General features: G+C 48.6%; 1 protein-coding gene across 2 annotated transcripts in view; it reads right to left on the bottom strand.

Moving 5' to 3' along the window:
- LOC142295128 (protein unc-93 homolog A-like) overlaps positions 1-27,811 on the bottom strand; it is a 592,827-nt gene that overhangs the window by 474,085 nt on the left and 90,931 nt on the right. For both annotated transcript variants that reach the window (XM_075338196.1, XM_075338195.1), the window contains exon 2: positions 5,948-6,129. In XM_075338196.1, coding sequence (XP_075194311.1) covers positions 5,948-6,129 — 182 coding nt within the window. The remainder of the gene's footprint in view (positions 1-5,947; positions 6,130-27,811) is intronic.

Here is a 27,811-nt window from a genome sequence, read left to right as displayed (position 1 = left end):
ACAACGCCCGGGACCTTAACCTGGTCACGGACCCACAATAGGTTTGCAGGGGGTCAGAGTGTTTGGATGGCTGGTTAATGGGATCCGGGAAATTGCGACTGGACTGTGGCAGGAAGAGGCTGCAACGGAGCAGGTTGAACCTCCGCTACTACTGAAACCGGTAGAGTTCCACCATTGGAGAGATGAACTCACAAAGTTTCCCATAACGTTTAAGTAACCAGCTTCCCTAATGAGGGACGTGTTTGTAAATAAAAATGTTTTCTTTTCTATTTTTCACAGTTTAAAAAAATAATAAACCTCTGATGTCCTGTAGCTCGGGGACAAGCTACATTTAACCAAGGGGGAATGTGACGCCCTGGCCTATCAGGTCGTCACAGGGTATTGTGCAATCTGCCCTTCGGTGCAGTATCCACCTCCTCCTTGGTTATGGGTCCCTAACCAATGGTGTTGCCAAAACCAGCTAATCAAAATCTTAGGAACACTCTACACCACACCCACCAGACACACCAGTGGACGACCTGAGTGGAATAGGGTCGCCCATTTGGGCATTGGTAAGGGGAGGTCAGGAGTGTCAGGAGAAGGCCAGAGTAGTGTTAGAAGTGAAGGAGAGAGGTGGTCAGGAGCTGGGCTCCTTGGAAGTACTAGGTAGCAGATGGTGGTCTGGGCCTAGTAGGAGCTGGAACCCCGGTCGCAGGGGATTGTGACAAGGGGCACAGTATTGTCGTGAAGGACAGCTGGCGGTCTTGTATCATCACCGGCTGGGACCAGGGCACTACGGGGTACGTGGACCCTAGGTCAGGGAGTAGCTTCAGGCAACCTGACAATTCACCCGACGAGAACGGAACTTTCAAGATCCACTCTCCACCTGCTCCAAAATCGGGGTACTAGTGCAATGAGGGGGATAGGACTTTCCACTAAAACAGTCCAGGAAATCCCAAGCGTGAAACATGAGAGCAAGCTCCCACAGTTAGCCACACTGGGGAGCGGGACCCGACTAATTTCAAGCTATAGGGGCCAACTAAAAAGAGAACAAGATGCCAAGGGAAAGGTCACAGATCATCAGGCAACACCAGCAGGAATGGGACCCAAACGTGCTCCCCTCAGCGGCAGCGGTGTCCACAACTTTGGTTTACGAAATTGTCGGTGTCAGCTTTATGGACTGAGTGAGTACGCAAGTGACCCTTATCTCCCCAATGGCACATCCCCGTCACCATCACTGAGTCCCGGGGCATTACCTCTAAACGTGGAGGGGTTAAACACCGAGCTGCCCACTCCATCGCCCCGGGTACTCCCAGCTGCAGCGGTGGTATTCCACCTTACCACACATTATGGGTGGCGTCACGAACTTTAGATACACCATCCCCTGTAAATACCCCGTTTATTTGAGTGGCCGCATGACAGCCGGGTCTGGATGCCCCTCGAGCCACCGGGAACCGGATCCGAGCAGCCCGGCTGCCGACGTGGGGGTGGCACACCTCATACACAACCCACTAAAATCCCAAGTGCCAGCCATAAAGAGCACAGCTGCCATACACACGGGTAGAGGGGCCCCGAAAGCTTCAACGGGCCACAATGGACAATCAATTTTGTGCATGGAGGCAGGAGCCCCCAAGTGACACTGTTCGGAGTGGGACCTGGACGAGCTCCCCCGCAGAGACTGCGGTACCTAGAGACTTTGGTTTACCATTTGTGTGAGTGTCCGCTTACTCCACCCAATCCAGCACCAAGACTACCGCAGTGAGTAACCTGACCCCTGCATCCTGCTTTCCCAAGGCCGAGCCACCCGATCACGAAACCTTCTTCCCCCATCATCCGGGACCTTCCCTACCTGCGGAAGGACTGACACCTTGCTGCTGCCACACCATCTGCCGTGGGATTCCTATCGGCAGCGGTGGTACTCCCCTTACCGCAACCAGCAGGTGGCGTCACAAACATTTATCCCCTGTAAATACTCCCTTTACATTTGAGTGGGCGCAACCACCCTCGAGCCACAGCAATCCCGAATCCAAGCAGTTCGACTTCTGCACGGGCAACAGATGAACAAACCCTTAGGGCTGCTTCTCACTTGCGAGTTTCTCGCAGTAGAGCAATGCGAGAAAATCTCGCATTGGAATCGGACACATGTTAGTCAATGATTCAGCTCGCATTTGCGATTTTTTTCTCAGTCCAAATCGGACCGAGAAAAAAATCGCAGCATGCTGCTTTTTTGCGAGTTTCTACTGAGAGTCTCTCCAATGCAAGTCTATGGGAGCGTGTAAATAATCGGATGTCACGGGACGGCACTCACACCATCCTAGTGACATCCGATTTTCTAAATACATTTCTCGCATGTTTCCTAAAACACTGGAAACGAGTGATGTCTCACAATGTCTGTCAATCTCTATTCTCTGTCAGTCGGTCTCTCCCTCTCGGTCTCTATTCTCTCTTTGTCGGTCCGTCACTATCTCTGTCCCTCTCTCACAGTCTGTCGGTCATTTTCCCCTCCTCTCTCATACTCACCGTTCCCCGATCCCGGCGCGGCGCTGCACGGCATTCACACTGCTCTGGCGGCTTTTACTATTTTGAAAAAGCCGGCCACTCATTAAACAATCTCGTATTCCCTGCTTTCCCCACCCACCGGCGCCTATGATTGGTTGCAGTGAGACACGCCCCCACACTGATTGACAGCTGTCTCACTGCAACCAATCACAGCAGCCGGTGGGCGGGTCTATACTGTGCAGTGAAATAAATAATTAAATAATTAAAAAAATCGGCGTGCGGTCCCCCCAATTTTAATACCAGCCAGATAAAGCCATACGGCTGAAGGCTGGTATTCTCAGGATGGGGAGCTCCACGTTATGGGGAGCCCCCCAGCCTAACAATATCAGTCAGTAGCCGCCCAGAATTGCCGCATACATTAGATGCGAGAGTTCTTGGACTGTACCCGGCTCTTCCCGATTTGCCCTGGTGCATTGGCAAATCGGGGTAATAAGGAGTTAATGGCAGCCCATAGCTGCCACTAAATCCTAGATTAATCATGTCAGGCGTCTCCACGAGATACCTTCCATGATTAATCTGTAAGTTACAGTAAATAAATACACACACACCTGAAAAAATCATTTATTAGAAATAAAAAACCCTAACAAATTCCCTGGTTCACCAATTTAATAAGCCCCAAAAAGCCCTCCATGTCCGGCGTAATCCACGGACCTCCAGCGTCGCATCCAGCTCTGCTGCATGAAGGTGACCGGAGCGGCAGAAGACACTGCCGCTCCTGTCAGCTCCACGCAGCAAATGAGGTGAGTAGCACGATCAGCTGAGCTGTCACTGAGGTTACCCGGTGGCCGCCACTGGATCCAGCGGTGGCCGCGGGTAACCTCAGTGACAGCTCAGCTGATCGCGCTACTCACCTCATTTGCTGCGTGGAGCTGACATGAGCGGCGGTGTCTTCTGCAGCTCCTGTCACCTTCATGCAGCAGAGCTGGAAGCGACGCTGGACCTGGACCATCCTGGATTACGCCGGACATGGAGGGCTTTTTAAGGCTTATTAAATTGGTGAACCAGGGAATTTGTTATCGTTTTTTATTTCTAATAAATTATTTTATCAGGTGTGTGTGTTTATTTACTGTAACTTACAGATTAATCATGGAAGGTATCTCGTGAAGATGCCTGACATGATTAATCTAGGATTTAGTGGCAGCTATGGGCTGCCATTAACTCCTTATTACCCCGATTTGCCAACGCACCACGGCAAATTGGGAAGAGCCGGGTACAGTCCCAGAACTGTCGAATCTAATGTATGCGGCAATTCTGGGCGGCTGCTGACTGATATTGTTAGGCTGGGGGGCTCCCCATAACGTGGAGCTCCCCATCCTGAGAATACCAGCCTTCAGCCGTATGGCTTTATCTGGCGAGTATTAAAATTGGGGGGACCGCACGCCGTTTTTTTTAATTATTTAATTATTTAGTTCACTGCACAGTGTAGACCCACCCACCGGCTGCTGTGATTGGTTGCAGTGAGACAGCTGTCACTCAGCGTGGGGGCGTGTCTCACTTCAACCAGTCATAGGCGCCGTTGGGCGGGGAAAGCAGGGAATACGAGATTGTTTAATGAGTGGCCGGCTTTTTCAAAATAGTAAAAGCTGCCGCAGCAGTGTGAATGCCGTGCAGCGCCGCGTCGGGGATCGGGGATCGGTGAGTATGAGAGAGGGCTGCTAACTTCAGTCACTAAGGGGATTAGCGGACACCGGTGAGTCCTTCACGGGTGACCGCTAATCAGGACGCGGCACAGACAGAGCCGCAGCATGACAATGAAGTCGGGTGAACTTCACCCGAGTTCATTCTGATCGTGCGGCTCTGTCTGTGTCTGCTGTCATCTGCCATTCAGCTCTGCTACATGGCTGTCTGTGTCTGCTGTCAGCGGCCATGTAGCAGAGCTGAATGGCAGATGACATAGTAAAAAATACACATTACAAACGCATTACACACGCATTACACACGCTAGTAAAATCATTAATTTATTCAGAAAAAGCATCGCACTTGCGTTGCACTCGGACCTAACGTGAACTAAAATCAGCCAAGTTTTTTTCAGCCCAGTCGGACCGATTTTACTCGCATAGATGTGTTTCCAGCCTTAGACTAAAGGCTACTTTACACGCTGCGATATCGGTCGCAACGATGCAAAATCGCTCATCGGTGTCACACGCAGCAACATCACTAATGCGGCCGGATGTGCGTCACAAATTCTGTGACCCCCAACGACTCCACATTAGCGATGTCGCAGCGTGTAAAGCCCCCTTTACTATATAGTGTTATAGGGGACTTCACTGAAAAAAGTTCTTGTGAAAATAATTTTGAAACTATTTGCAAATAAGGGGCTTCAATGCATCCATGGTGTGGCCATGAGCTGGATGCACCATTACGCCTCCTCAATTTGCATCTTGGTGATTGCCCCAACTTGTGCTTTGTGGGTTGCACATGGTGGCTGGGCATATTCTCCTATCTGTCGCTCTATGGACGCCACTCCCAGTGTCCGAGCAGCATCAGCAGAGAGGAACCAGGAAAAAGAAGGCACCCAGCCCCTATGTGCAAAAGGCTGGAGCAGCTAGTATCAATGTGCATATACCCATAAGAGGGGCAGTGATCACTCTAGGAGTGTACATTGTCCGTCAGAAGCCAGGGCAGCTTTCAAAACACAAAGTAAAAGAGTGTAAGGGCGGCTTTGCACAGTACGACATCGCAGGTGCGATGTCGGTGGGGTCAAATCGAAAGTGACGCACATCCGGCGTCACTTGTGATGTCGTAGTGTGTAAATCCTAGATGATACGAGTGCAAAAGCGTCGTTATCGTATCATCACTGCAGGCTCCGACATTTCCATAATACCGGTGCCGCGACAGGTACGATGTTGTTCCTCGTTCCTGCGGCAGCACACATTGCTGTGTGAGAAGCCGCAGGAGCGAGGAACATCTCCTACCTGCCGCCGGCCACAATGCGGAAGGAAGGAGGTGGGTGGGATGTTTACATCCTGCTCATCTCCGCCCCTCCGCTGCTATTGGCCGCCTGCCGTGTGACGTCGCTATGACGCAGCATGACCCGCCCCCTTAGGAAGGAAGCGGGTCGCCGGCCAGAGCGACGGTCGCAGGGCAGGTGAGTGCATGTGAAGCTGGCGTAGCGATAATTTTCGCTACGCCAGCTATCACAAGATATCGTACCTGCGACGGGGGCGGGGACTATCGCGTGCGACATCGCAGCATCGGCTTGTGATGTCGCAACGTGCAAAGCCCGCCTAACAGTGCACCCAGTTCATGGCCACGACTTGGTGGATTGAAGCCCCTTCATTTACAAATGATTTAAAGCTTATTTTCACAAGCACTGTCCTAGTAAGAAATACAGTGTTAGTATTATTTTTTTATAGAACATTTTACTAGTACATTTTTAGAATAGTTTATGTATGTTTAAATACTTTACCAGCTAGGGTAGAAGTTGCCAAGAGAATATGTAATATAACAGCACATGGAGGCAACAATTGTCCATTTACATCCAATTTTCTTAATAAGAATAGGAGGCACAAACACTGAAGAGATAATTAGTGCTCCATAGATGATACTGAGTGAAGCAACACCAAGGCCTTCATCTGCATTGAGGCTACTCTAAAAGAAAACAAAACACAAAATATCTAAAAACAAATGTTGCAAATACAGCATGTAGGGTTATAGTGCATAGAAAACTCTATAATATGATAAATTGTACATGGGCACATTCTGCGTCTATGAAGAGAGTTGCAAATAAAATACTACTACTACTACTACTACTAATAATAATAATAATAAAAAAGGGCAAAACTGTTAGAATATCATAACTATTAATTGGTTTCTGTCACGCTGTACAAAGGGCTGGTAAGATGTAGTAGAGCGTATTTGTCGCGGGCGGGGAGGACGCCACTGCGCTGCGCTCGCTAATGCTCGGGTCCGGAGCTGCTGCGATGGCTGCTCGGTGGCTCGAGCTGTGGGCCAGATCCGGGGACTTGAGCGGCGCTCCTCGCCCGTGAGTGAAAGGGGTGGTTGGTTTGGGGGATTTAGTCCGTGACTTCACCCACGGGTCGTGGTGAAGATGGGCACCACCGCTGCTGGTGACGGGGATCCCGGGAGCGATGGTAGGGAGCAGCTGCGATGTTGTTTTCCCCCTCCGTGGGTAGGGGTTGGTGGTCCCGGGGCCCGATGATGTGACGGGGAGGCAGGGTCGGTGAGGTGCAGGGTGGCAGGGACAGCGCGGCGCGGTGCCGGATGGCACGGGTGTACTCACTCAGCAAGAAAGGTACAAAGTCCTCGGTAAACAAAATGGCTGGATGGACGGGTCCCGCAGCCGGCTGCAGTGCCTCTCCCCGGACAGGTGATGGCGGCTGTCTTTCCCTGCACCTTGATGTTCTCCTTCTGACTACTATGGATTCCAAACGGTAGTCCGCTCCCCGGTGTATGGGTACCGGAGGAGCCCGTTTGCCCGCAGGCACTGGCCCTTGGGTCTCTAGCCTTAGGCGGTAGCTGTATACTGTTAGGACCAGGAGGACGGGTAGGCCCAGGAGGTGGATCCACTGGACTGAGCACCCCACCGAGGGCAAGGTGCCTGGTAGCCGGAGCACTACGGGTAGCAGGACAGTCCGTTCAGAGGAGTGGAGTGAAGAAGTCCCTGGGACCACGGAGTCTCTGAAGGTAGTCCGGGTGACGGAGCTCAGGTTCGGAGGCCGGGATGATGTCAGGCAGAGTCCAGAACCAGCTGAGCGAGGAGGTTGGTCACCACACAGATCCAGGGATCGGAGACGGTAGGGACTGACGGGATGGCGGACAGTCACCGTTCGGGGTTCTGGAACAGTCAGGACCGGTTGGCGAGACAGGAGTGGCTCTACAAGAGAGATAGGTAAGTACGGGACAAGGCACAGGGGGACCTGACTCCTAGCTTAGCAATCACGAAGAACAGGCCCCGCCCACTTGGAAAGGAACCCCCTATATACCCTGTACCTGAATCTTTAATATCCTGTTGGAGGACGCTGGCCCTTTAAGAGAGGGTCAATGACCGCGCGTGCGCCCTAATGCGCATGCGCGAGGCCCGGGTGCCAGAAGCCAGAGCAGGAAGCGGTGCATAGGAGGCAGGAGTGCCGGGCTGGCTCAGCGTCGCACACGGGCGCTGGGAGAGGGGACCGGGTTGCCTGGAGGACGCAGGTCAGGGAGCATGGAGGCTGTGGAGCGGGGGACCGGGGAGCATGGCACGGGAGCAGGGAAGCGTGGCACGGGAGCTGGGGAGCGTGACATGGGAGCGGGGAAGCGTGGCAGGGGAGCCGGGGAGCGTGGCAGGGGAGCCGGGGAGCGTGGCACGGGAGCTGGGGAGCATGACATATACCCTCACGGTGTGGGCGGTTGCCTTCAATCGGGAATTTTGCTGTTGTGAAACCCCTGGGGTTCCAGTCACATTCGGATCTGACTATTGACAGCGGCTCCAAGCCTGGTCGGGGTCCAATGGCCCTGCCTGTGTGTGCTGGCTTCACTTCGCTCCCCGGTCGGTACCGGCGGTCCAACGCCCGACCCCGGTCCTACGGTTCCGCGTTGCTTCACCACTCCTGCAGACGGCCACCACCGTCTGCCAAACTTGCTGTCAGTGCCTGGGCTACAAACCCAAACACCCAAGTGCTTGCTCCTCTCACTCCAAACTCCTCCACTCAACTCCTGAACTCAACTGACACTTTTCCCGCCTCCAGGCCTGTGAACTCCTCGGTGGGTGGAGCCAACCGCTTGGCTCCACCCCACCTGATGTGGACATCAGACACTGGAGGGAGGCAACATGGGTTTTTGTTTGGCTGGTGTCCCTGTCTAATGGGGGTGGGGGTGTTTGTATGTTATCTGTGACGACCTGGCTAGGCCAGGGCGCCACATATTCACCACTAGGTGGTAACAGAGTAGTGAAGGAGAGTCAAAGTAACAAACGAAAAGGAGGCTGAAGTACAGCAGGCAGCTAACAGGCGACCCAACAGGGGACAATAGAGTAGTCAAGCAGTCAGAGTCTAGCCAGGAAAGTCAAGTCACTGCAAAGGGAAGATCAAAATCAGGTCAGAAAACAGAACGGAAGTCGGATGCTGGAAGATCAGGTATGCATTGGGAAACACAAAGGAAAGAGGGAACAGAAGACAACACCGGAGGTTGAGGAGACACAAACACGGAAAGAAAGATGAACCAGGATGGGTGGTAAACAACTGACAGGAGCGGGATGTTAAGGACTGGAACAGACGGATGATTGGGGGAGGGTACATGTCAGGGAATGTTAACAAGGAGTCAGATCAAACAGGAAATCTCACCAGAGCCAGTCACAGGCTGCAGAGCAAAACTACAACCAGCCCAGGAAGTCAGGCGCAGCGACCAGAAATAGTGTCTCCTGAAACCAGAACGAGGCTGATAAGTAGATTTGAGCGCGGTTCGTGGTTCGTGGTTCTCCAGTTCGCGGTTCGAGTGATTTTGGGGGCTGTTCTAGATCGAACTAGAACTCGAGCTCTTTGCTAAAGCTCGATAGTTCTAGTTAGATTCCAGAACGTTTCTAGCAGCAAAAAGCCAAGCTAATTACTAGCTGGCTCTCCGCTGTAATAGTGTAAGTCACTCTGTGACTCACACTATTATGAAATTTCAGCGTATAGTGTGCGGGAACAGCGCACTCAGATCACTGCTGCTGGGATAATGGCGATCGCCATTTTTTTTTTTTCCCCCTGTCTTCCTTCCCTAAGTGCGCGCGTGTAGTGTGGGGCAGGCCAGCATGTCAGCCAATCCCAGACACACAGACAGCTAAGTGGACTTTTAGCCAGAGAAGCAATGACATGTGTGATAGGATGTCCATGTCACATGTCCCTGCATTATAAAAACGGGTATTTGCCTGTCCGGACGCCATTATCTCTTCTGCGTCATGGTGTCAGTCACCGCTGGCGTAGCTCCTGTCTCCGATACTGCTGTGTTATGCTCCACACACATCGCTATACAGAATAGGGATAGAAGTTTCTATTAGCCCTTGTAAGGGCTAATAAAAGCAGGCTCAGAGCCATAGGTGACCATCAGGTCCGTGGAAACAGATTTTAACAGCTACAGATAACAGCGTCTGTGTAGCTAAGGTCAGGGACTTCCTCGCTGCATTTCCCCATTAGGAGGGATAGAAAGTGAGGCTTCCATTCCTGTACACTGACCCACAACCCTGCCACTGTACCCTCCTGCCCTTTGCACACTCAAGCTCATTGTTACTAAGCCATTATTCTAGCAAACACTGAGGAAACTTAGTGGCATCCTAAAAGTGGCTGTTGTACTCCATTTGTGCCCCACTGGTGCCAAGCTATTTGCAGCACCACTGCATTGCAGACTCAAACTCATTGTTACTAAGCCATTATACTAGCAAACACTGAGTAAACTTAGTGGCATCCTAAAAGTGGCTGTTGGACTTCCATTATTGTCCCACTGGTGCAAAGCTATTTGCGGTACCACTACATTGCACACTCAAACTCATTGTTACTAAGCCATTATACTAGCAAACACTGAGGATACTTAGTGGCATCCTAAAAGTGGCTGTTGGACTTCCATTATTGTCCCACTGGTGCCAAGCTATTTGCAGCACCACTGCATTGCAGACTCAAACTCATTTTTACTAAGCCATTAAACTAGCAAACACTGAGGAAACTTAGTGGCATCCTAAACGTGGCTGTTGTACTCCATTTGTGCCCCACTGGTGCCAAGCTATTTGCAGCACCACTGCATTGCAGACTCACACTCATTGTTACTAAGCCATTATACTAGCAAACACTGAGTAAACTTAGTGGCATCCTAAAAGTGGCTGTTGGACTTCATTATTGTCCCACTAGTGCAAAGCTATTTGCGGCACCCCTGCATTGCACATTGAAACTCATTGTTACTAAGCCATTCTAATAGCAAACTATGCTGCCAGTTTAAGGGCCGTAGTTGCATTGTCAGGGATAGTTATTGTTGTTTATTCTGCTGTTAATAAAGATAGACCACCGCTGCAATCTACACCACCTCTCAATTTTTACTACCACATTTTAAGTGCACAATCTTGTCTCAATCAAAATGAGTGGCAAAATGACAGATGCTGGTAGAAAGGGGAAGAGGCGTGTTGGAAAAGGAAAAAAAGGGTTTGTCCGTGGGGAAGGTGGCAAAGCTCCATTAACGTCTGCTGAAGATAGACCATCTTCCAGCAAAAGTAAGATGTCTACTACTTACCGTGGACAATCCGATGTTCTCCCTTTTTTACGGACACGAACAACTGGAACAAAGGTAGATGATGGCCAAAAAAAGAAAATGCTTGAATGGATCTCAAGTGGTACAACATGTGCCCTCTCCGCCACCTCAACTACCGCATCCAAAAAACACCAGTCCTCTGAGTTGTCATCCCAATCACACTTGCTTTCTCCCAGCTCTGAAGTCTCCATCCGCCCTGCACAGTATGGTGGAACTGAGATGGCTGAGTGTGCAGAGCTGTTCAGTCACACTATAGCCTGGGAATCAGAGGTCTGCTCCCAAGCTACAGTGAGTACAGACCAGGAAATGGTCTGCAGTGATGCCCAGAACCTTTGTGACTCTGATTCAGGCCGTGAGGACCAAGTTTCTGAGCATAATGTTGACCCTTATTCACAAACTGTAACACCTGTTGTTATAGACAATGAGGAACATACTGATGACGATGAGACACAGATACCAGATTGGGATGACAACTTAAATATTGGTTCACGTCAGGAAGAGGCTCAGTCTGAGGGTAAGGGGAGTGCAAACACAACGCTTGATGAGGAAGTTCTAGATCCCACCTACTGTCATCCCACAGTCAGGCACTCGAGAAGGTCAACAGAGGCAGTGGAGGAGGATGCTACTGACGACGAAGTTACCTTGCGCCTTCCTGGACAGAGAAGTAGTACTGGTAGCACGTCTACAACTGCATCCTCAGCCACCACTCTGCCTCTGAGCACTAGTCGGGGGGGCTCAGCAGGTCGCATGCCCTCTAAGCCTTGCCTAGCCTGGACCTTTTTTGACATAGAAAAAGATCGCCCAAATCATGTGATATGTAAAATTTGTCGTGATTCTGTTAGTAGAGGGCAAAACCTCAGGAGTTTGACAACTTCTTCCATGAATCGTCACATGAATAAATATCATATGTCCCAGTGGGAAGCTCGCCGTGCTGCAATGCGGTCTAGCAGAGCGAACCATCCACCACCTGCCTCTTCCAGTGCATCCGCGCGCTCTTCATCTTCTAGGACTGTCGGGACAGCTGCCACACCTGGTTTTCCACGCACAACTTCTACCACTGTAACCGCAACAGGCAGTTTGCTTGGTAGGTCATCATTTGGTTTGGAAGGGGAAACAAGTGCGTGTATACAGCTCTCAGACATCGATAGCATCAACGTTGGATGAAGGAAACATCATGTCTACGCCTGCACTTTCCTCACAAACCTGCATTTTTTCAGGGACAACCTACTCACCACCATCTACACACAGCAGCCAGATCTCTGTCCCTCAGATGTGGACAAATAAAAGGCCATTTCCTGCGACCCATGACAAAGCTAAGAGGTTGACTTTATCCCTCTGTAAGCTCTTGGCTACCAAAATGCTGCCTTTCCGCCTGGTGGACACACAGGATTTTAGAGACCTTATGTCTGTCGCTGTGCCCCAGTACCAGATGCCCAGTCGCCACTACTTCTCAAAGAAAGGTGTGCCTGCGCTACACCAGCATGTCGCACACAACATCACCGCTTCCTTGAGAAACTCTGTGTGTGAACGGGTGCATTTCACCACCGATACTTGGACCAGTAAGCATGGACAGAGACGTTACATGTCGCTGACTGGGCACTGGGTAACTATCGTGATAGATGGTGAAGGGTCTTGCCGTCCCCACGACTTGTGTGTCAATCCTCTGTCTGTCCAAGTTACGCCACTGTTTCTGCCTCTTCCACCTCGTCTGGGTCCTCCACCTCCGCTCCAAGCCTGCCTGGTCAGGCCACCAGCGTTCTAACTGCGCAGAAGGAATCACACACCCCTCATTACTATGCTGGCAGCAGAGCGCAATGGCATCAGGCGGTCTTTAGCTTGAAATGTCTTGGAAATAAGAGTCACACAGCGGCTGAGTTGTGGGCAGCTCTGGAGACTGAGTTTGGTAAATGGTTGTCTCCACTCAACCTGCAGCCTGGTAAGGCCGTGTGCGACAATGCTGCAAAACTGGGTGCGGCCCTTCGCCTGGGCAAGGTGACACACGTGCCTTGTATGGCTCACGTGTTGAACCTTGTTGTCCAGCAATTTTTAACACACTATCCCGGTCTAGATGGCCTTCTGAACAGGGCACGAAAACTGTCTGCTCACTTCAGCCATTCAACCACCGCTGCTGAGCGACTTGCATTGCTCCAGAAGTCTTTCGGCCTGCCGGTTCATCGCATGAAATGTGATGTGCCGATACGCTGGAATTCAACTCTCCACATGTTACAGCGACTGTGGCAGCACCGTCGAGCCCTGGTGCAATATGTCATGACGTATAGCCTGGGCCAACGAGATGCAGAGGTGGGGCAGATCACCCTGATGGAGTGGTCTCAGATCAAGGACCTATGCACCCTTCTGCACAGTTTTGACATGACGACGAATATGTTTAGCGCTGACAATGCCATTATCAGCATGACAGTTCCAGCCATTTAGATGCTGGAGAACACGCTAAACACTATTCGGAGTCAGGGGGTGGGACAACAGGAAGGGGAGGAACTACAGGAGGATTCATATGCGCAAGAGAGAACAACATCACCAAGGTCCAGACGTTCATCATTACCAACGCGGCAGGCATGGGACCATGGGGGAAAGGGATCAACAAGGGCGCATGGTAGCAGGCGAAATGTTGAGGAAGGTGCAGGAGAACATGAAGAAATGGAGGACGAACTGTCCATGGACATGGAAAACTCAGCGGATGAGGGAGACCTTGCTCAAATTTCAGTTGAAAGAGGTTGGGGGGAGATGTCAGAGGAAGAAAGAACGGTTAGCACCTCTATGCCACAAACACAGCGTGGACTTGGTCCGCATGGCTGCGCAAGACACATGAGCGGCTTCTTGCTGCACTACCTCTAACATGACCCTCGTATTGTCAAAATTAGAAGTGATGATGAGTACTGGCTTGCCACACTATTAGATCCCCGGTACAAGTCTAAATTTTGTGACATAGTTCCAGCCATAGAAAGGGATGCACGTATGCAGGAGTATCAGCAGAAGCTGGTACTCGATCTTAGCTCGGCTTTTCCACCAAACAACCGTGGTGCAGGGAGTGAATCTCCCAGTTGTAACTTGACAAACATGGGACGGTTTCGTCATCTTCAACAGTCTACCCGTACCAGCAGCACCGTATCTGGTGCTGGTAACAGCAATTTTATTGAATCTTTTCATAATTTTTTTAGCCCATCCTTTGCAAGGCCACCAGAGACAACAAGTCTGACACATAGTCAACGGCTGGAGAGGATGATACAGGAGTATCTCCAAATGAACATCGATGCCATGACTTTGCAAATGGAGCCTTGCTCATTTTGGGCTTCAAATCGTGAAAAATGGCCAGAGCTCTCCACTTACGCCTTGGAGATTTTGTCGTGTCCAGCTGCCAGCGTTGTCTCTGAACGTGTCTTCAGTGCTGCTGGGTGTGTGCTGACAGATAAGCGCACGCTTCTGTCCAGTGACAATGTGGACATACTAACGTTCATCAAGATGAACAAGTTATGGATCCACAAGGAATTTACTACCCCTGTGTCATCCTGGGGAGAGTAAATGCTTGTGGATTTGGAATGTTCTTGATGCAAATCCACCTGTGAAGTATACAACTGGGGCACAAGTGCTGCCATTGAAGGGGTAGATGTGTCGCAGGCGGAGGAGGGGACGCTGCGCTCACCCACTGCTCGGGTTCGGCTGCTGCTGCTGTTCGGTGGTGGCTCGAGCGGCGTTCCTCGCCCGTGAGTGAAAAGGGTGGGGATTGATTGTGGGGATTGGATATTGTCCGTGATGCCACCCACGATTGTGGTGAGATTGGTGACAGCACCGCTGCACTGGATGGGGGATCCCGGGAGCGATGATAGGGAGCAGCCTGGATGTTAGTTCTCCCCTCCATGGGTAGGGGGTTGGTTGTCCCGGGGCCCGGTGATGGGGTAGGGATGGATGGCAGGCGGGTTACAGGGCCTGGCGAGGTGCAGGGTTGCGGGGGCAGCGCTGTGCCGCACGGCACGGTGGTACTCACTCAGCCAATGATGAGGACACAGTTCTCGGTAAAACACTCTGCTGGATGGACGGGTCCCACAGACGGCTGCGGTGTTGTTTCTCCCGTCAGGTTGATGGTGACTGCCTTTCCCTGCACCTATGTACTGTAACGGTTCCAATGGGTTCCCACCGGTAACCCGCTACCAGCTTGGATGGGTTCTGAAGGAGCCCCTTTTGCCCGCAGGCTCTGGCCCTGGGAACTTTAGCCTTGGCGGTGACTGTGTTTCCCTCTCTCGGTTGGACGGTTGCCTTCTGTCGGGACTTGGCTGCTGGGAAACCCAGGAGGTTCCCTTCGCTAACGGATTTGGCAAATTCACGGTGACTCCTAGCCTTGCCGGGGTCCGTAAGCCCCTGCCGGATGGTGCTGGCTTTTCTTTGCGTACCGGTCCGGTACCGCCGGGCCACCGCCCATCCACGGTCCTTACGGCTAGCTCCAATAGGCCACTCCTGCAGACGGTCACCACCGTCTGCCAACCTTGCTGATCCGTCCGGGCCACACACCCGGACCAACTTCAGGCTGCTTAACTGCCACTTTACTCCTCTCTCCACTCCCAAACTAAACTGCCTTACTTTTCCCGCCTCCAGGACTGTGAACTCCTTGGTGGGCGGGGCCAACCGCCTGGCCCACCCCCCTGGTGTGAACATCAGCCCCTGGAGGAAGGCAACAAAGGTTTGTGTCTGACCTCGGTGTGCCTGACCGGGAGTGTGCGGTGTGTAGGTGTTGTGCTTGTGATGTCCTGGCTTGTCCAGGGCGCCACAGGTGTGTGGCCCAATTTTTGGAAAAAAGGGAGACTCCGCTTGGAGTAACCCTTGCTTGCTGTGTTTTTTAAAATGATCCAAGATGAACAGAGCTGGGATCAGGAAAGACTTTGCTACCTACCCCAGGGTCATCCTGGGGACGGTTAACTAAGTATGGCGTATTTTTGAATGTGCTTGATGCAAATCTAGCTGTGAAGTGTACAACTGGGGCACAAGTGCTGCCACTGAAGGGGTGGGTATGTGTGTGGCCCAATTTTTGGAAAAAAGGGAGACTCCGCTTGGAATAACCCTTGCTTGCTGTGTTTTTTAAAAGGAGCCAAGATGAACAAGTCATGGTTCAGGAAAGACTTTGCTACCTACCCCGAGGTCATCCTGGGGACGGTTAAGGATGGAGTACTTTTGAATGTGCTTGATGCAAATCTAACTGTAAAGTGTACAACTGGGGCACAAGTGCTGCCACTGAAGGGGTGGGTGTGTGGCCCAATTTTTGGAAAAAAGGGAGACTCCGCTTGGAGTAACCCTTGCTTACAGTGTTTTTAAAAATGATCCAAGATGAACAGAGCTGGGATCAAGAAAGACTTTGCTAACTACCCCGGGATCATCCTGGGAACGGTTAAGTATGGTGTATTTTTGAATGTGCTTGATGCAAATCTACCTGTGAAGTGTATAACTGGGGCACAAGTGCTGCCACTGAAGGGGTGGGTGTGTGCGTGGCCCAATTTTTGGAAAAAAGGGAGACTCCGCTTGGAGTAACCTTACGGTGTTTTACATGATTTTATAAGGGCATGCCATGCCTATATCTGTGTCTCATCCTCTTTTCCTTGTAACACTGTTTTGTTTTCGCATGAGAATTTGTTCTTGTCACTTTCCCATGTGTTTATGTTGTGTTGTGAGTTGTTTGTCACCTTTTGGACACCTTTGAGGGTGTTTTCTAGGTGTTTTTATGTGTTTGTGATTGCCTCCCATTGTTTCCTATGTGGTTCGAGTGGTTCGCCGAACCGAACTTGAACGAGACCTCCATTCGGCGAACCGAACTCGAGCCGAACCACGGCCAGTTCGCTCATCTCTATTAACCCCTTAACGACCCATGACGTACTGGGTACGTCATGGATCGTGTGCCGGTAAGCCCCGCCCCCTGCCGCCGGCAGGCGGCCGCGATCCGCGCACATATCAGCTGTTATCAACAGCTGACATGTGTGCCTGCTAGCCGCGGGTGGAATCGCTTCCACCCGCGGCCATTAACCCCTTACATTTCACTGCCAAAATCTGGCAGCGATATGTATATGGGCGTCGCCATTACAGTGACTTACCCCGCCCCCACCGGAAGTCACGTGACATGATCACGTGACTTTCGGCGGTTGCCATGGTAGCACAGGGTCATGTGATGACGCCTGTAGCTAACATGAGTCACTTCCTCTCAATGCCGGAATACAGCCGGCATTGAAAGTGAAGCAGCAAATTTGCAGTTCTCAGCTCTGTAGCTGAGATCTGCAGATAGTGCAAAGCGATCGGATTACTGATTGCTATAGCCCCCTAGGGGGACTAGTAAAATAAAAAAAAAGTAAAAAAAAAAGTTTTAAAAAATTAAAAAAAAATAAAAAAACTTAAAAGTCACCCCCCTTTCACCCCATTGAAAATTAAAGGGTTAAAAAAAATAAAAAATATACACATATTTGGCATCGCCACGTTCAGAAATGCCCGATCTATCAAAATATAAAATCAATGAATCTGATTAGTAAACGGCGTAGCGGCAAAAATATTCCAAACGCCAAAAATACGTTTTTTGGTCGCCGCAAATTTTGCGCAAAATGCAATAACAGGCGATCAAAACGTAGCATCTGCGCAAAAATGGTACCGTTAAAAACGTCAGGTCGAGACGCAAAAAATAAGCCATCAATGAGTCTCAGATCCTGAAAAATGAGAATGCTACGGGTTTTGGAAAATGGCGCAAAACGTGCGCCACGTTTTTTGGACAAGCTTGTGAATTTTTTTTAACCCCTCAGATACAAGTAAACCTATACATGTTTGGTGTCTAAAAACTCGCACCGACCTAAGGCATCACATATATACCTCAGTTTTACCAAATACTGAACACAGGGAATAAAATATCCCAAAAACTATTGTACGATCACACTTTTTTTGCAATTTTTTTGCACTTAGAATTTTTTTGCCGTTTTCCAGTACACTATATGGTAAAACTCATGGTTTCATTTAAAAGTACAACTCGTCCCGCAAAAAACAAGCCCTCATATGGCAAGATTGATGGGAAAATAATAAAGTTACGCCTCTCGGAAGAAAGAGAGCAAAAAACAAAAACGCAAAAACGGAAAGTGCCCGGGGGCTAAAGGGGTTAAACACAGCAGAATTGTCGCTGTAAAAAAAAACAGCAGACAAGCCACCCAGTATTTACACTACATATGAACACGAGGAAAATGTCCAAGCAAACTGGATGAGACATCATGAAATTTGTCTCAGACTGCATTTGAGTAAATTAAACATTGACAAATCTCCCGCGCCAAATGTCATTTACCCACAGATATTGAGGGAATTGAGCTCAGTAATTGACAGACCGCTGTATCTCATCTTTTTAGACTCATTTGTAACAGGGTTGGTGCCTCAGGATTGGAGGATTGCTGATGTGGTACCAATATTTAAGAGAGGTAAGAGGGTGGATCCAGGCAACTATTAGGCTATGTGCGCACGTGTGCGCTCTGCACCGCACCGAAAATGTGCGCTTCAGAGTGTAGCTGAAAAGCTGCGTTCTGAAGCGCATGGTGCCGGCAGATTCGTGTGCTCTGCATGCTGCTTCTCCCTATAGACAGCATGCAGAACGCACGAAAGAAGTGACATGTCACTTCTTAGAACGCAGCGATTCGGCAAGCAGCCGAATCGCTGCGTTCTAACATGCCACATGCGCACGGCTCCTGCACAATCTCCATAGATTGTGCAGGGGACGCAGGACGCATGCAGTTACGCTGCGGTGCAGATCGCAGCGTAACTGCATGTAATACGCACACGTGCGCACATACCCTCATCTGGTAAGTCTGACATCAGTAGTGTGCAAGGTATTTGAGGGCATTTTAACTCCTTAGCGACCCATGACGTACTGGGTACATCATGGATCGTATGAGGTTAATCCCCGCCCCCTGCGGCTGCGGAATGTCCATAACCTGTTCACCATTGGCAGAGAAATAGTGGCAACAATGGAGGGTCAATCACTGTTTTCAGTTAAGTACAAGCGGTTAATGAAAGACAAGACCCTGGCATCCAGTGAGGCAATTGACATTGCTGAGGACAAAACAATAGACCCCGCTCTTTTGTTCCAAAAGTTTCTTGTGGTGTCTCAAACTGCTGATCTTTCCCTTGATGAGGTGATGGCCTATGAACTTTCACCATACCCATCATCCCTCTTTGAGGCAAAACATCTCTTACGCAAACCAAACAAAGCAAAACTGATGGCTGCTAGAAAAGAACAGAGTTCAGATGACGCAGTACTCAAGGATGTACCAAAAGTGGAACATTATGTTCTTGACGGAGGTTCTCTTCTCCATCGACTGAAGTGGTCAGAAGGAAAGACATATTGTTCAATCGCTGAAGAGTCAGACTATGCATCTTTTACAGTAAAGCACTATGGTAAGGCTATGATAGTATTTGATGGTTACATTGGAAAACCAAACACTAAGGACATTACTCATCAGCGACGGCGCAAAAATTGAACAAGTAACAAAGTGAACATTGCTGAAGGAACTAAATTTGTCGGGAATAAGGAGGACTTCCTTTCGAATGTGGAGAACAAACAGTCTGTTATCAATCTCGTTTCACAGCGCATGAATGACAGAGGTTGCCATGTAATACAATCAGAGGGGGATGCAGATGTGGAGATTGTTAAGGCAGCAGAGTCAATGTCATCCAAAAAAAGTACTAGTCTCATTGGCAAAGATACAGATCTTTTGGTGTTGTTACTTCATCACGCGTCAACCAGCGATGGCAACAAGCTTTATTTCTACTCGGATGAAGGGAGTCCTGCAACAGTATATGACATTAAGGTTATGATGTAGAAAGTTCCTGGGGAACCATGTCTGCAGCAGTCTTCTGTTCCTAAGGTGCAAAATTATGACAAAGTTTATTATAGTACATGATTAAAATGACACACAAAAAATCATCAGGGCCAAGATAAAAAACACAATTTAAAACCACATGGAGGGGTAAGTGTTCTATGGGGCTCAGATTGCCTTGGAAAAATACTGGTTATAGAATAGCAAGGACAAAAACCATCCATGGAGCAAAGAGTAACACATTCAGTATAGAAAAATCATTGCTCATTTAAACATCATGGGAATAAATATTAAGACTAGTAAAGTGCATGTGCTGAATCATAACATAATGAGTATCATGAACAGTAATACTGAGGTAGTTGTCCTAAAGCAAGGTACTGTCAGAGGCAAAGAGAGCTCCCAAGGGGATATAACCACCCAATCTACCCTAAGGCCATCCTTCAACGTACGTTTCGCTTGGTAGTGTAATCACAGTGGCTCCAGCTTCATCAGGAATAGGCGATATGTTTGGCATTTGGAAGGCTGCTTTAAATACTACCATCAGCCATTGACTTCCAGGTGCTCTGCCCCCCTAGTGACGCGCGCCGAGACCGGGCACGCCCCCAAAACACCGCTGCGAGCGCCATCAGACTTAGGAGTTCAAGCGGGGGAGTGGGGACGCGTCACCCATGTCCTACGCTGACGCCATAGTCAGTTGTGACCACGATCACGGCGGTGAAGGAGGCGGACACGGCCGTGGAGCGCGATCAGTGATCGGTGAACAGGGAGGTCAGGTGACCGGGTAAAATGAGGTAAACATCACATGACAGAAAGAGGGGGCGGTAACAATAGGACGTTTCCTGTGTAGTCCGTTACCAAGGTAAATGTATTGAAAAGTCCATATTCAAGAGGTTACTATGATCCATATAATATATCAAAGTGGAATGTCCTCATGTGGATCCATAAAGTCCATATATGGTGACATCAAGAAAAACGGAGAATATGTCGATTATATGCCGCGCTGATCCATTTATCGAGAGTGTGTTAATACAATCAACAGCTGTAAATATGATTGAAAAAATATATATACAGTGCCTACAAGTAGTATTCAACCCCCTGCAGATTTAGCAGGTTTGATAAGATGCAAATAAGTTAGAGCCTGCAAACTTCAAACAAGAGCAGGATTTATTAACAGATGCATAAATCTTACAAACCAACAAGTTATGTTGCTCAGTTAAATTTTAATAAATTTTCAACATAAAAGTGTGGGTCAATTATTATTCAACCCCTAGGTTTAATATTTTGTGGAATAACCCTTGTTTGCAATTACAGCTAATAATCGTCTTTTATAAGACCTGATCAGGCCGGCACAGGTCTCTCGAGTTATCTTGGCCCACTCCTCCATGCAGATCTTCTCCAAGTTATCTAGGTTCTTTGGGTGTCTCATGTGGACTTTAATCTTGAGCTCCTTCCACAAGTTTTCAATTGGGTTAAGGTCAGGAGACTGACTAGGCCACTGCAACACCTTGATTTTTTCCCTCTTGAACCAGGCCTTGGTTTTCTTGGCTGTGTGCTTTGGGTCGTTGTCTTGTTGGAAGATGAAATGACGACCCATCTTAAGATCCTTGATGGAGGAGCGGAGGTTCTTGGCCAAAATCTCCAGGTAGGCCGTGCTATCCATCTTCCCATGGATGCGGACCAGATGGCCAGGCCCCTTGGCTGAGAAACAGCCCCACAGCATGATGCTGCCACCACCATGCTTGACTGTAGGGATGGTATTCTTGGGGTCGTATGCAGTGCCATCCAGTCTCCAAACGTCACGTGTGTGGTTGGCACCAAAGATCTCGATCTTGGTCTCATCAGACCAGAGAACCTTGAACCAGTCTGTCTCAGAGTCCTCCAAGTGATCATGAGCAAACTGTAGACGAGCCTTGACATGACGCTTTGAAAGTAAAGGTACCTTACGGGCTCGTCTGGAACGGAGACCATTGTGGTGGAGTACGTTACTTATGGTATTGACTGAAACCAATGTCCCCATTGCCATGATATCTTCCCGGAGCTCCTTCCTTGTTGTCCTTGGGTTAGCCTTGACTCTTCGGACAAGCCTGGCCTCGGCACGGGTGGAAACTTTCAAAGGCTGTCCAGGACGTGGAAGGCTAACAGTAGTTCCATAAGCCTTCCACTTCCGGATTATGCTCCCAACAGTGGAGACAGGTAGGGCCAACTCCTTGGAAAGGGTTTTGTACCCCTTGCCAGCCTTGTGACCCTCCACGATCTTGTCTCTGATGGCCTTGGAATGCTCCTTTGTCATTCCCATGTTAACCAAGTATGAGTGCTGTTCACAAGTTTGGGGAGGGTCTTAATTAGTCAGAAAAGGCTGGAAAAAGAGATAATTAATCCAAACATGTGAAGCTCATTGTTCTTTGTGCCTGAAATACTTCTTAATACTTTAGGGGAACCAAACAGAATTCTGGTGGTTTGAGGGGTTGAATAATAAATGACCCTCTGAATAAACTTTTCACCATTTAAAAAAAAAAAAAAAAAATAAAGAAATAACATTCTTTTTTGCTGCAGTGCATTTCACACTTCCAGGCTGATCTACAGTCCAAATGTCACAATGCCAAGTTAATTCCGAATGTGTAAGCCTGCTAAATCTGCAGGGGGTTGAATACTACTTGTAGGCACTGTAGTTAGTACCCATAATTTTGCAAAGCAGCCAACACAGGGAAAAAGGGGATGGAACATGAATTATGAACATGAAATATATATATATATATATATATATATATATATATATATATATATATATATATATATATATAAATACGAATAATAAGACCATATGAATGATGTGGATGCATGTTTAAAAATAGATAAAAGAATCACAAGTGAGGGTGAAAAGGACGGAGGAACTAGATCTATATAAACGGATTAAGAGACCTACAAAAAGGGAACGAAGCTGATAGCTTCGTTTAACCCTTTTGGCACCAGGGTGTCAAGCGTGGAGATCCATCGGGTTTCACATTGGGCCAATAATCGTTTTAGATTCCCACCCCTAGATCCACCATTGATGGAATCAATGCCACATATTTGGAGAAGCGTGGCATCGCATGCATGATGTTTTTTAAAATGGCGGGGGAGGGTTTTCAGCAAAGACCAATCCTCCACAGATGCAGCTGCTGTGATATCACGCACATGCTCCCTGACCCTAACGCGGAGATCACGGGAAGTAAGCCCCACGTAGATCAGGGAGCATGGGCATGTGGCAAAATACACCACGTGTGTGGTACCACACGAGATGTATTTGCGGATGGTGTAGGTTTTTCTGCGGAGGTAAAGGTCTTGCTGCGAATTATGTTGTTACAGGCTAGACAATGTCCACATTTAAAACATCCGACAAGTGGATCACGATTGCTGAAGGGATTCTGTATATTAGGCACGTAGTGGCTCCTCACTACTATATCTCTAATACTAGGAGCCCGTCTAGCTGTCATGAGTGGGGTATCAGTGATGAGACCTGAAAGTACCGGATCAGATGTTAAGATCGGCCAATGTTTATGCTGATACCCCACTCATGACAGCTAGACGGGCTCCTAGCTATCAGCTTCGTTCCCTTTTTGTAGGTCTCTTAATCCGTTTATATAGATCTAGTTCCTCCGTCCTTTTCACCCTCACTTGTGATTCTTTTATCTATTTTTAAACATGCATCCACATCATTCATATGGTCTTATTATTCGTATTTATATATATATATATATATCTATTTCATGTTCATAATTCATGTTCCATCCCCTTTTTCCCTGTGTTGGCTGCTTTGCAAAATTATGGGTACTAACCATATATATTTTTTCAATCATATTTACAGCTGTTGATTGTATTAACACACTCTCAATAAATGGATCAAGCGCGGCATATAATCTGGACATATGATGTCACCATATATGGACTTTATGGATCCACAAGAGGAGATTCCACTTTGATATATTATATGGATCATAGTAACCTCTTGAATATGGACTTTTCAATACATTTACCTTGGTAATGGAGTACACAGGAAACGTCCTATTGTTACCACCCCCTCTTTCTGTCATATGATGTTTACCTCATTTTACCCGGTCACCTGACCTCCCTGTTCACAGCCCACTGATCGCGCTCCGCGGCCGTGTCCGCCTCCTTCACCGCCATGATCGAGATCACCACTGACTATGGCGTCAGCGTGGGACATGGGTGACGCGTCCCCACTCCCCCGCTTGAACTCCTAAGTCTGATGGCGCTCGCAGCGGTGTTTTGGGGGCGTGCCCGGTCTCGGCGCGCGTCACTAGGGGGGCAGAGCACCTGGAAGTCAATGGCTGATGGTAGTATTTAAAGCAGCCTTCCAAATGCCAAACATATCGCCTATTCCTGATGAAGCTGGAGCCACTGTGATTACACTACCAAGCGAAACGTACGTTGAAGGATGGCCTTAGGGTAGATTGGGTGGTTATATCCCCTTGGGAGCTCTCTTTGCCTCTGACAGTACCTTGCTTTAGGACAACTACCTCAGTATTACTGTTCATGGTACTCATTATGTTATGATTCAGCACATGCACTTTACTAGTCTTAATAGTTATTCCCATGATGTTTAAATGAGCAATGATTTTTCTATACTGAATGTGTTACTCTTTGCTCCATGGATGGTTTTTGTCCTTGCTATTCTATAACCAGTATTTTTCCAAGGCAATCTGAGCCCCATAGAACACTTACCCCTCTATGTGGTTTTAAATTGTGTTTTTTATCTTGGCCCTGATGATTTTTTGTGTGTCATTTTAATCATGCACTATAATAAACTTTGTCATAATTTTGCACCTTATATACTCTGCTCCTCCTGTGTGTTCATGCATTTCAATGAGTAGGTGCTCACCACAGAGCCCCTCACTTGAGGTAGTCTCTGATGGTTATATAATATCATAATGGTTATGAGGTTTTTTGGTTTTCTCAGTTTTCTGTTCCTGCATGCATTCACGGTTGCGATACCACTTGCGCGGTTTTTGGAATCCGAAAACAACTCTATCTACACAAGGTTTTGAAGGGAGACTCTGTCTTAAATAGCTGTGCTAAAATGTTTTCCACACCTAAGAAAAACATATGAGATTGAAGACGCTGGGTGTAAAGCGATGGAGGCATTGTTCGGGGGCAAAGCTGGAGACAATTTGTCTGCAATGAGGTATTCTACTCTCTGCAAAAAAGTTGGTTCAGATAAAATCTTTGTTACACCTGAACCACTGCAACGAATACCCTACGGAGTTACCTCCAAGTGATGCTTTGAATGGACAATGGTGAGGCCATGGACACTACTGAATGGGGATGGGAATTGCAGAACAACAGTTTAGTTCCAGTGATGATGGAAACTTCACCCGCGCAAGAAACACTTCTGAAAATAATACACTGCAATTGTTCTCGTGGTTGTAGTACACTTCGGTGCACGGGTATGCAGACCATGTCAAGAAGGGCATTGTGACAATATGATTGAGGAAGCAGTGTCTGATGATGTAAATAGTGACTATTGACCTGACACGGTTATTCAGTGATTAAGTAGGTCTTAAAATGCACTGTGTATTAATTCTATAATTTCTTGAAATGTACATGTATGTCATGACTAGAGATGAGCGAACCGGTCGCGGTACGGCTCGAGTTCGGTTCGCCGAACGCAGGTCTCGTTCGAGTTCGACGAACCGAACTTGAACCGCATAGGAAACAATGGGAGGCAATCACAAACACATAAAAACACCTAGAAAACACCCTCAAAGGTGTCCAAAAGGTGACAAACCACTCACAACACAACACAAACACATGGGAAAGTGACAAGGACATATACTTATGCGAAAACAAAAGAGCTGGACAAGGAAGAAGAGGAGGAGACACAGATATAGGCATGGCACGCCCTTCTAAAATCATGTAAAACACCGCAAGGTGACTCCAAGCGGAGTCTCCCTTTTTTCCAAACATTGGACCACACACACACCCACCCCTTCAGTGGCAGCACTTGTGCCCCAGTTGTACACTTCACAGCTAGATTTGCATCAAGCACATTCAAAAATACGCCATACTTAACCGTCCCCAGGATGACACCGGGGTAGGTAGCAAAGTCTTTGCTGAACCATGACTTGTTCATCTTGGCTCTTTTTAAAAAACACAGCAAGCAAGGGTTACTCCAAGCGGAGTCTCCCTTTTTTTCCAAAAATTGGGACCCACACACACCCACCCCTTCAGTGGCAGCACTTGTGCCCCAGTTGTACACTTCACAGCTAGATTTGCATCAAGCACATTCAAAAATACGCCATACTTAACCGTCCCCATGATGACCCCGGGGTAGGTAGCAAAGTCTTTCCTGATCCCAGCTCTGTTCATCTTGGATCATTTTTAAAAACAATGTAAGCAAGGGTTACTCCAAGCGGAGTCTCCCTTTTTTTCCAAAAATTGGGCCACACAGACACTAACCCCTTCAGTGGCAGCACTTGTGCCCTAGTTGTACACTTCACAGCTAGATTTGCATCAAGCACAATCAAAAATACGCCATACTTAACCGTCCCCAGGATGACACCGGGGTAGGTAGCAAAGTCTTTGCTGAACCATGACTTGTTCATCTTGGCTCCTTTTAAAAAACACAGCAAGCAAGGGTAACTCCAAGCGGAGTCTCCCTTTTTTCCAAAAATTGGGCCACACAGACACCCCATCAGTGGCAGCACTTGTGCCCTAGTTGTACACTTCACAGCTAGATTTGCATCAAGCACATTCAAAATACACAAGCATTTACTCTCCCCAGGATGACACAGGGGTAGTAAATTCCTTGTGGATCCATGACTTGTTCATTTTGATGAACGTTAGTCTGTCCACATTGTCACTGGACAGACGCGTGCGCTTATCTGTCAGCACACACCCAGCAGCACTGAAGACACGTTCAGAGACAACGCTGGCAGCTGGACACGACAAAATCTCCAAGGCGTAAGTGGAGAGCTCTGGCCATTTTTCAAGATTTGAAGCCCAAAATGAGCAAGGCTCCATTTGCAAAGTCATGGCATCGATGTTCATTTGGAGATACTCCTGTATCATCCTCTCCAGCCGTTGACTATGTGTCAGACTTGTTGTCTCTAGTGGCCTTGCAAAGGAGGGTCTAAAAAAATTATGAAAAGATTCAATAAAATTGCTTTTACCAGCACCAGATACGGTGCTATTGGTACGGGTAGACTGTTGAAGATGACGTGACCGTCCCATGTTTGTCAAGTTACAACTGGGAGATTCACTCCCTGCACCTGCACGGTTGTTTGGTGGAAAAGCCGAGCTAAGATCGAGTAACAGCTTCTGCTGATACTCCTGCATATGTGCGTCCCTTTCTATGGCTGGAATTATGTCACAAAATTTGGACTTGTACCGGGGATCTAATAGTGTGGCAAGCCAGTAGTCATCATCACTTCTAATTTTGACAATACGAGGGTCATGTTAGGTAGTGCAGCAAGAAGGCACTCATGTGTCTTGCGCAGCCATGTGGACCAAGTCCACGCTGTGTTTGTGGCATAGAGATGCTAACCGTTCTTTCTTCCTCTGACATCTCCCCCCAACCTCTTTCAACTGAAATTTGACCAAGGTCTCCCTCATCCGCTGAGTCTTCCATGTCCATGGACAGTTCGTCCTCCATTTCTTCATGTTCTCCTGCACCTTCCTCAACATTTCACCTGCTACCATGCGCCCTTCTTGATCTCTGTCCCCCATGGTCCCATGCCTGCCGCGTTGGTAATGATGAACGTCTGGACCTTGGTGATGTTGTTGTGTCTTGCGCATATGAATCCTCTTGTAGTTCCTCCCCTTCCTGTTGTCCCACCCCCTGACTCCGAATAGTGTTTAGCGTGTGCTCCAGCATGTAAATGACTGGAATTGTCATGTTGAAAATGGCATTGTCAGCGCTAAACATATTCATCGCCATGTCGAAACTGTGGAGAAGGGTGCATAGGTCCTTGATCTGAGACCACTCCATCAGGGTGATCTGCCCCACCTCTGCATCTCGTTGGCCCAGGCTATACGTCATGACGTATTGCACCAGGGCCCGGCAGTGCTGCCACAGTCGCTGTAAAATGTGGAGAGTCGAATTCCAGCGTGTCGCCACATCGCATTTCAGGCGATGAACCGGCAGGCCGAAAGACGTCTGGAGCGATGCAAGCCGCTCAGCAGCGGTGGTTGAATGGCGGAAGTGAGCAGACAGTTTTCGTGCCCTGTTC

The sequence above is a fragment of the Anomaloglossus baeobatrachus genome, chromosome 3, assembly GCF_048569485.1.
Source record: "Anomaloglossus baeobatrachus isolate aAnoBae1 chromosome 3, aAnoBae1.hap1, whole genome shotgun sequence".
Classification (NCBI taxonomy): domain Eukaryota; kingdom Metazoa; phylum Chordata; class Amphibia; order Anura; family Aromobatidae; genus Anomaloglossus; species Anomaloglossus baeobatrachus.
This window is presented reverse-complemented; position numbering and strand designations above follow the sequence as displayed.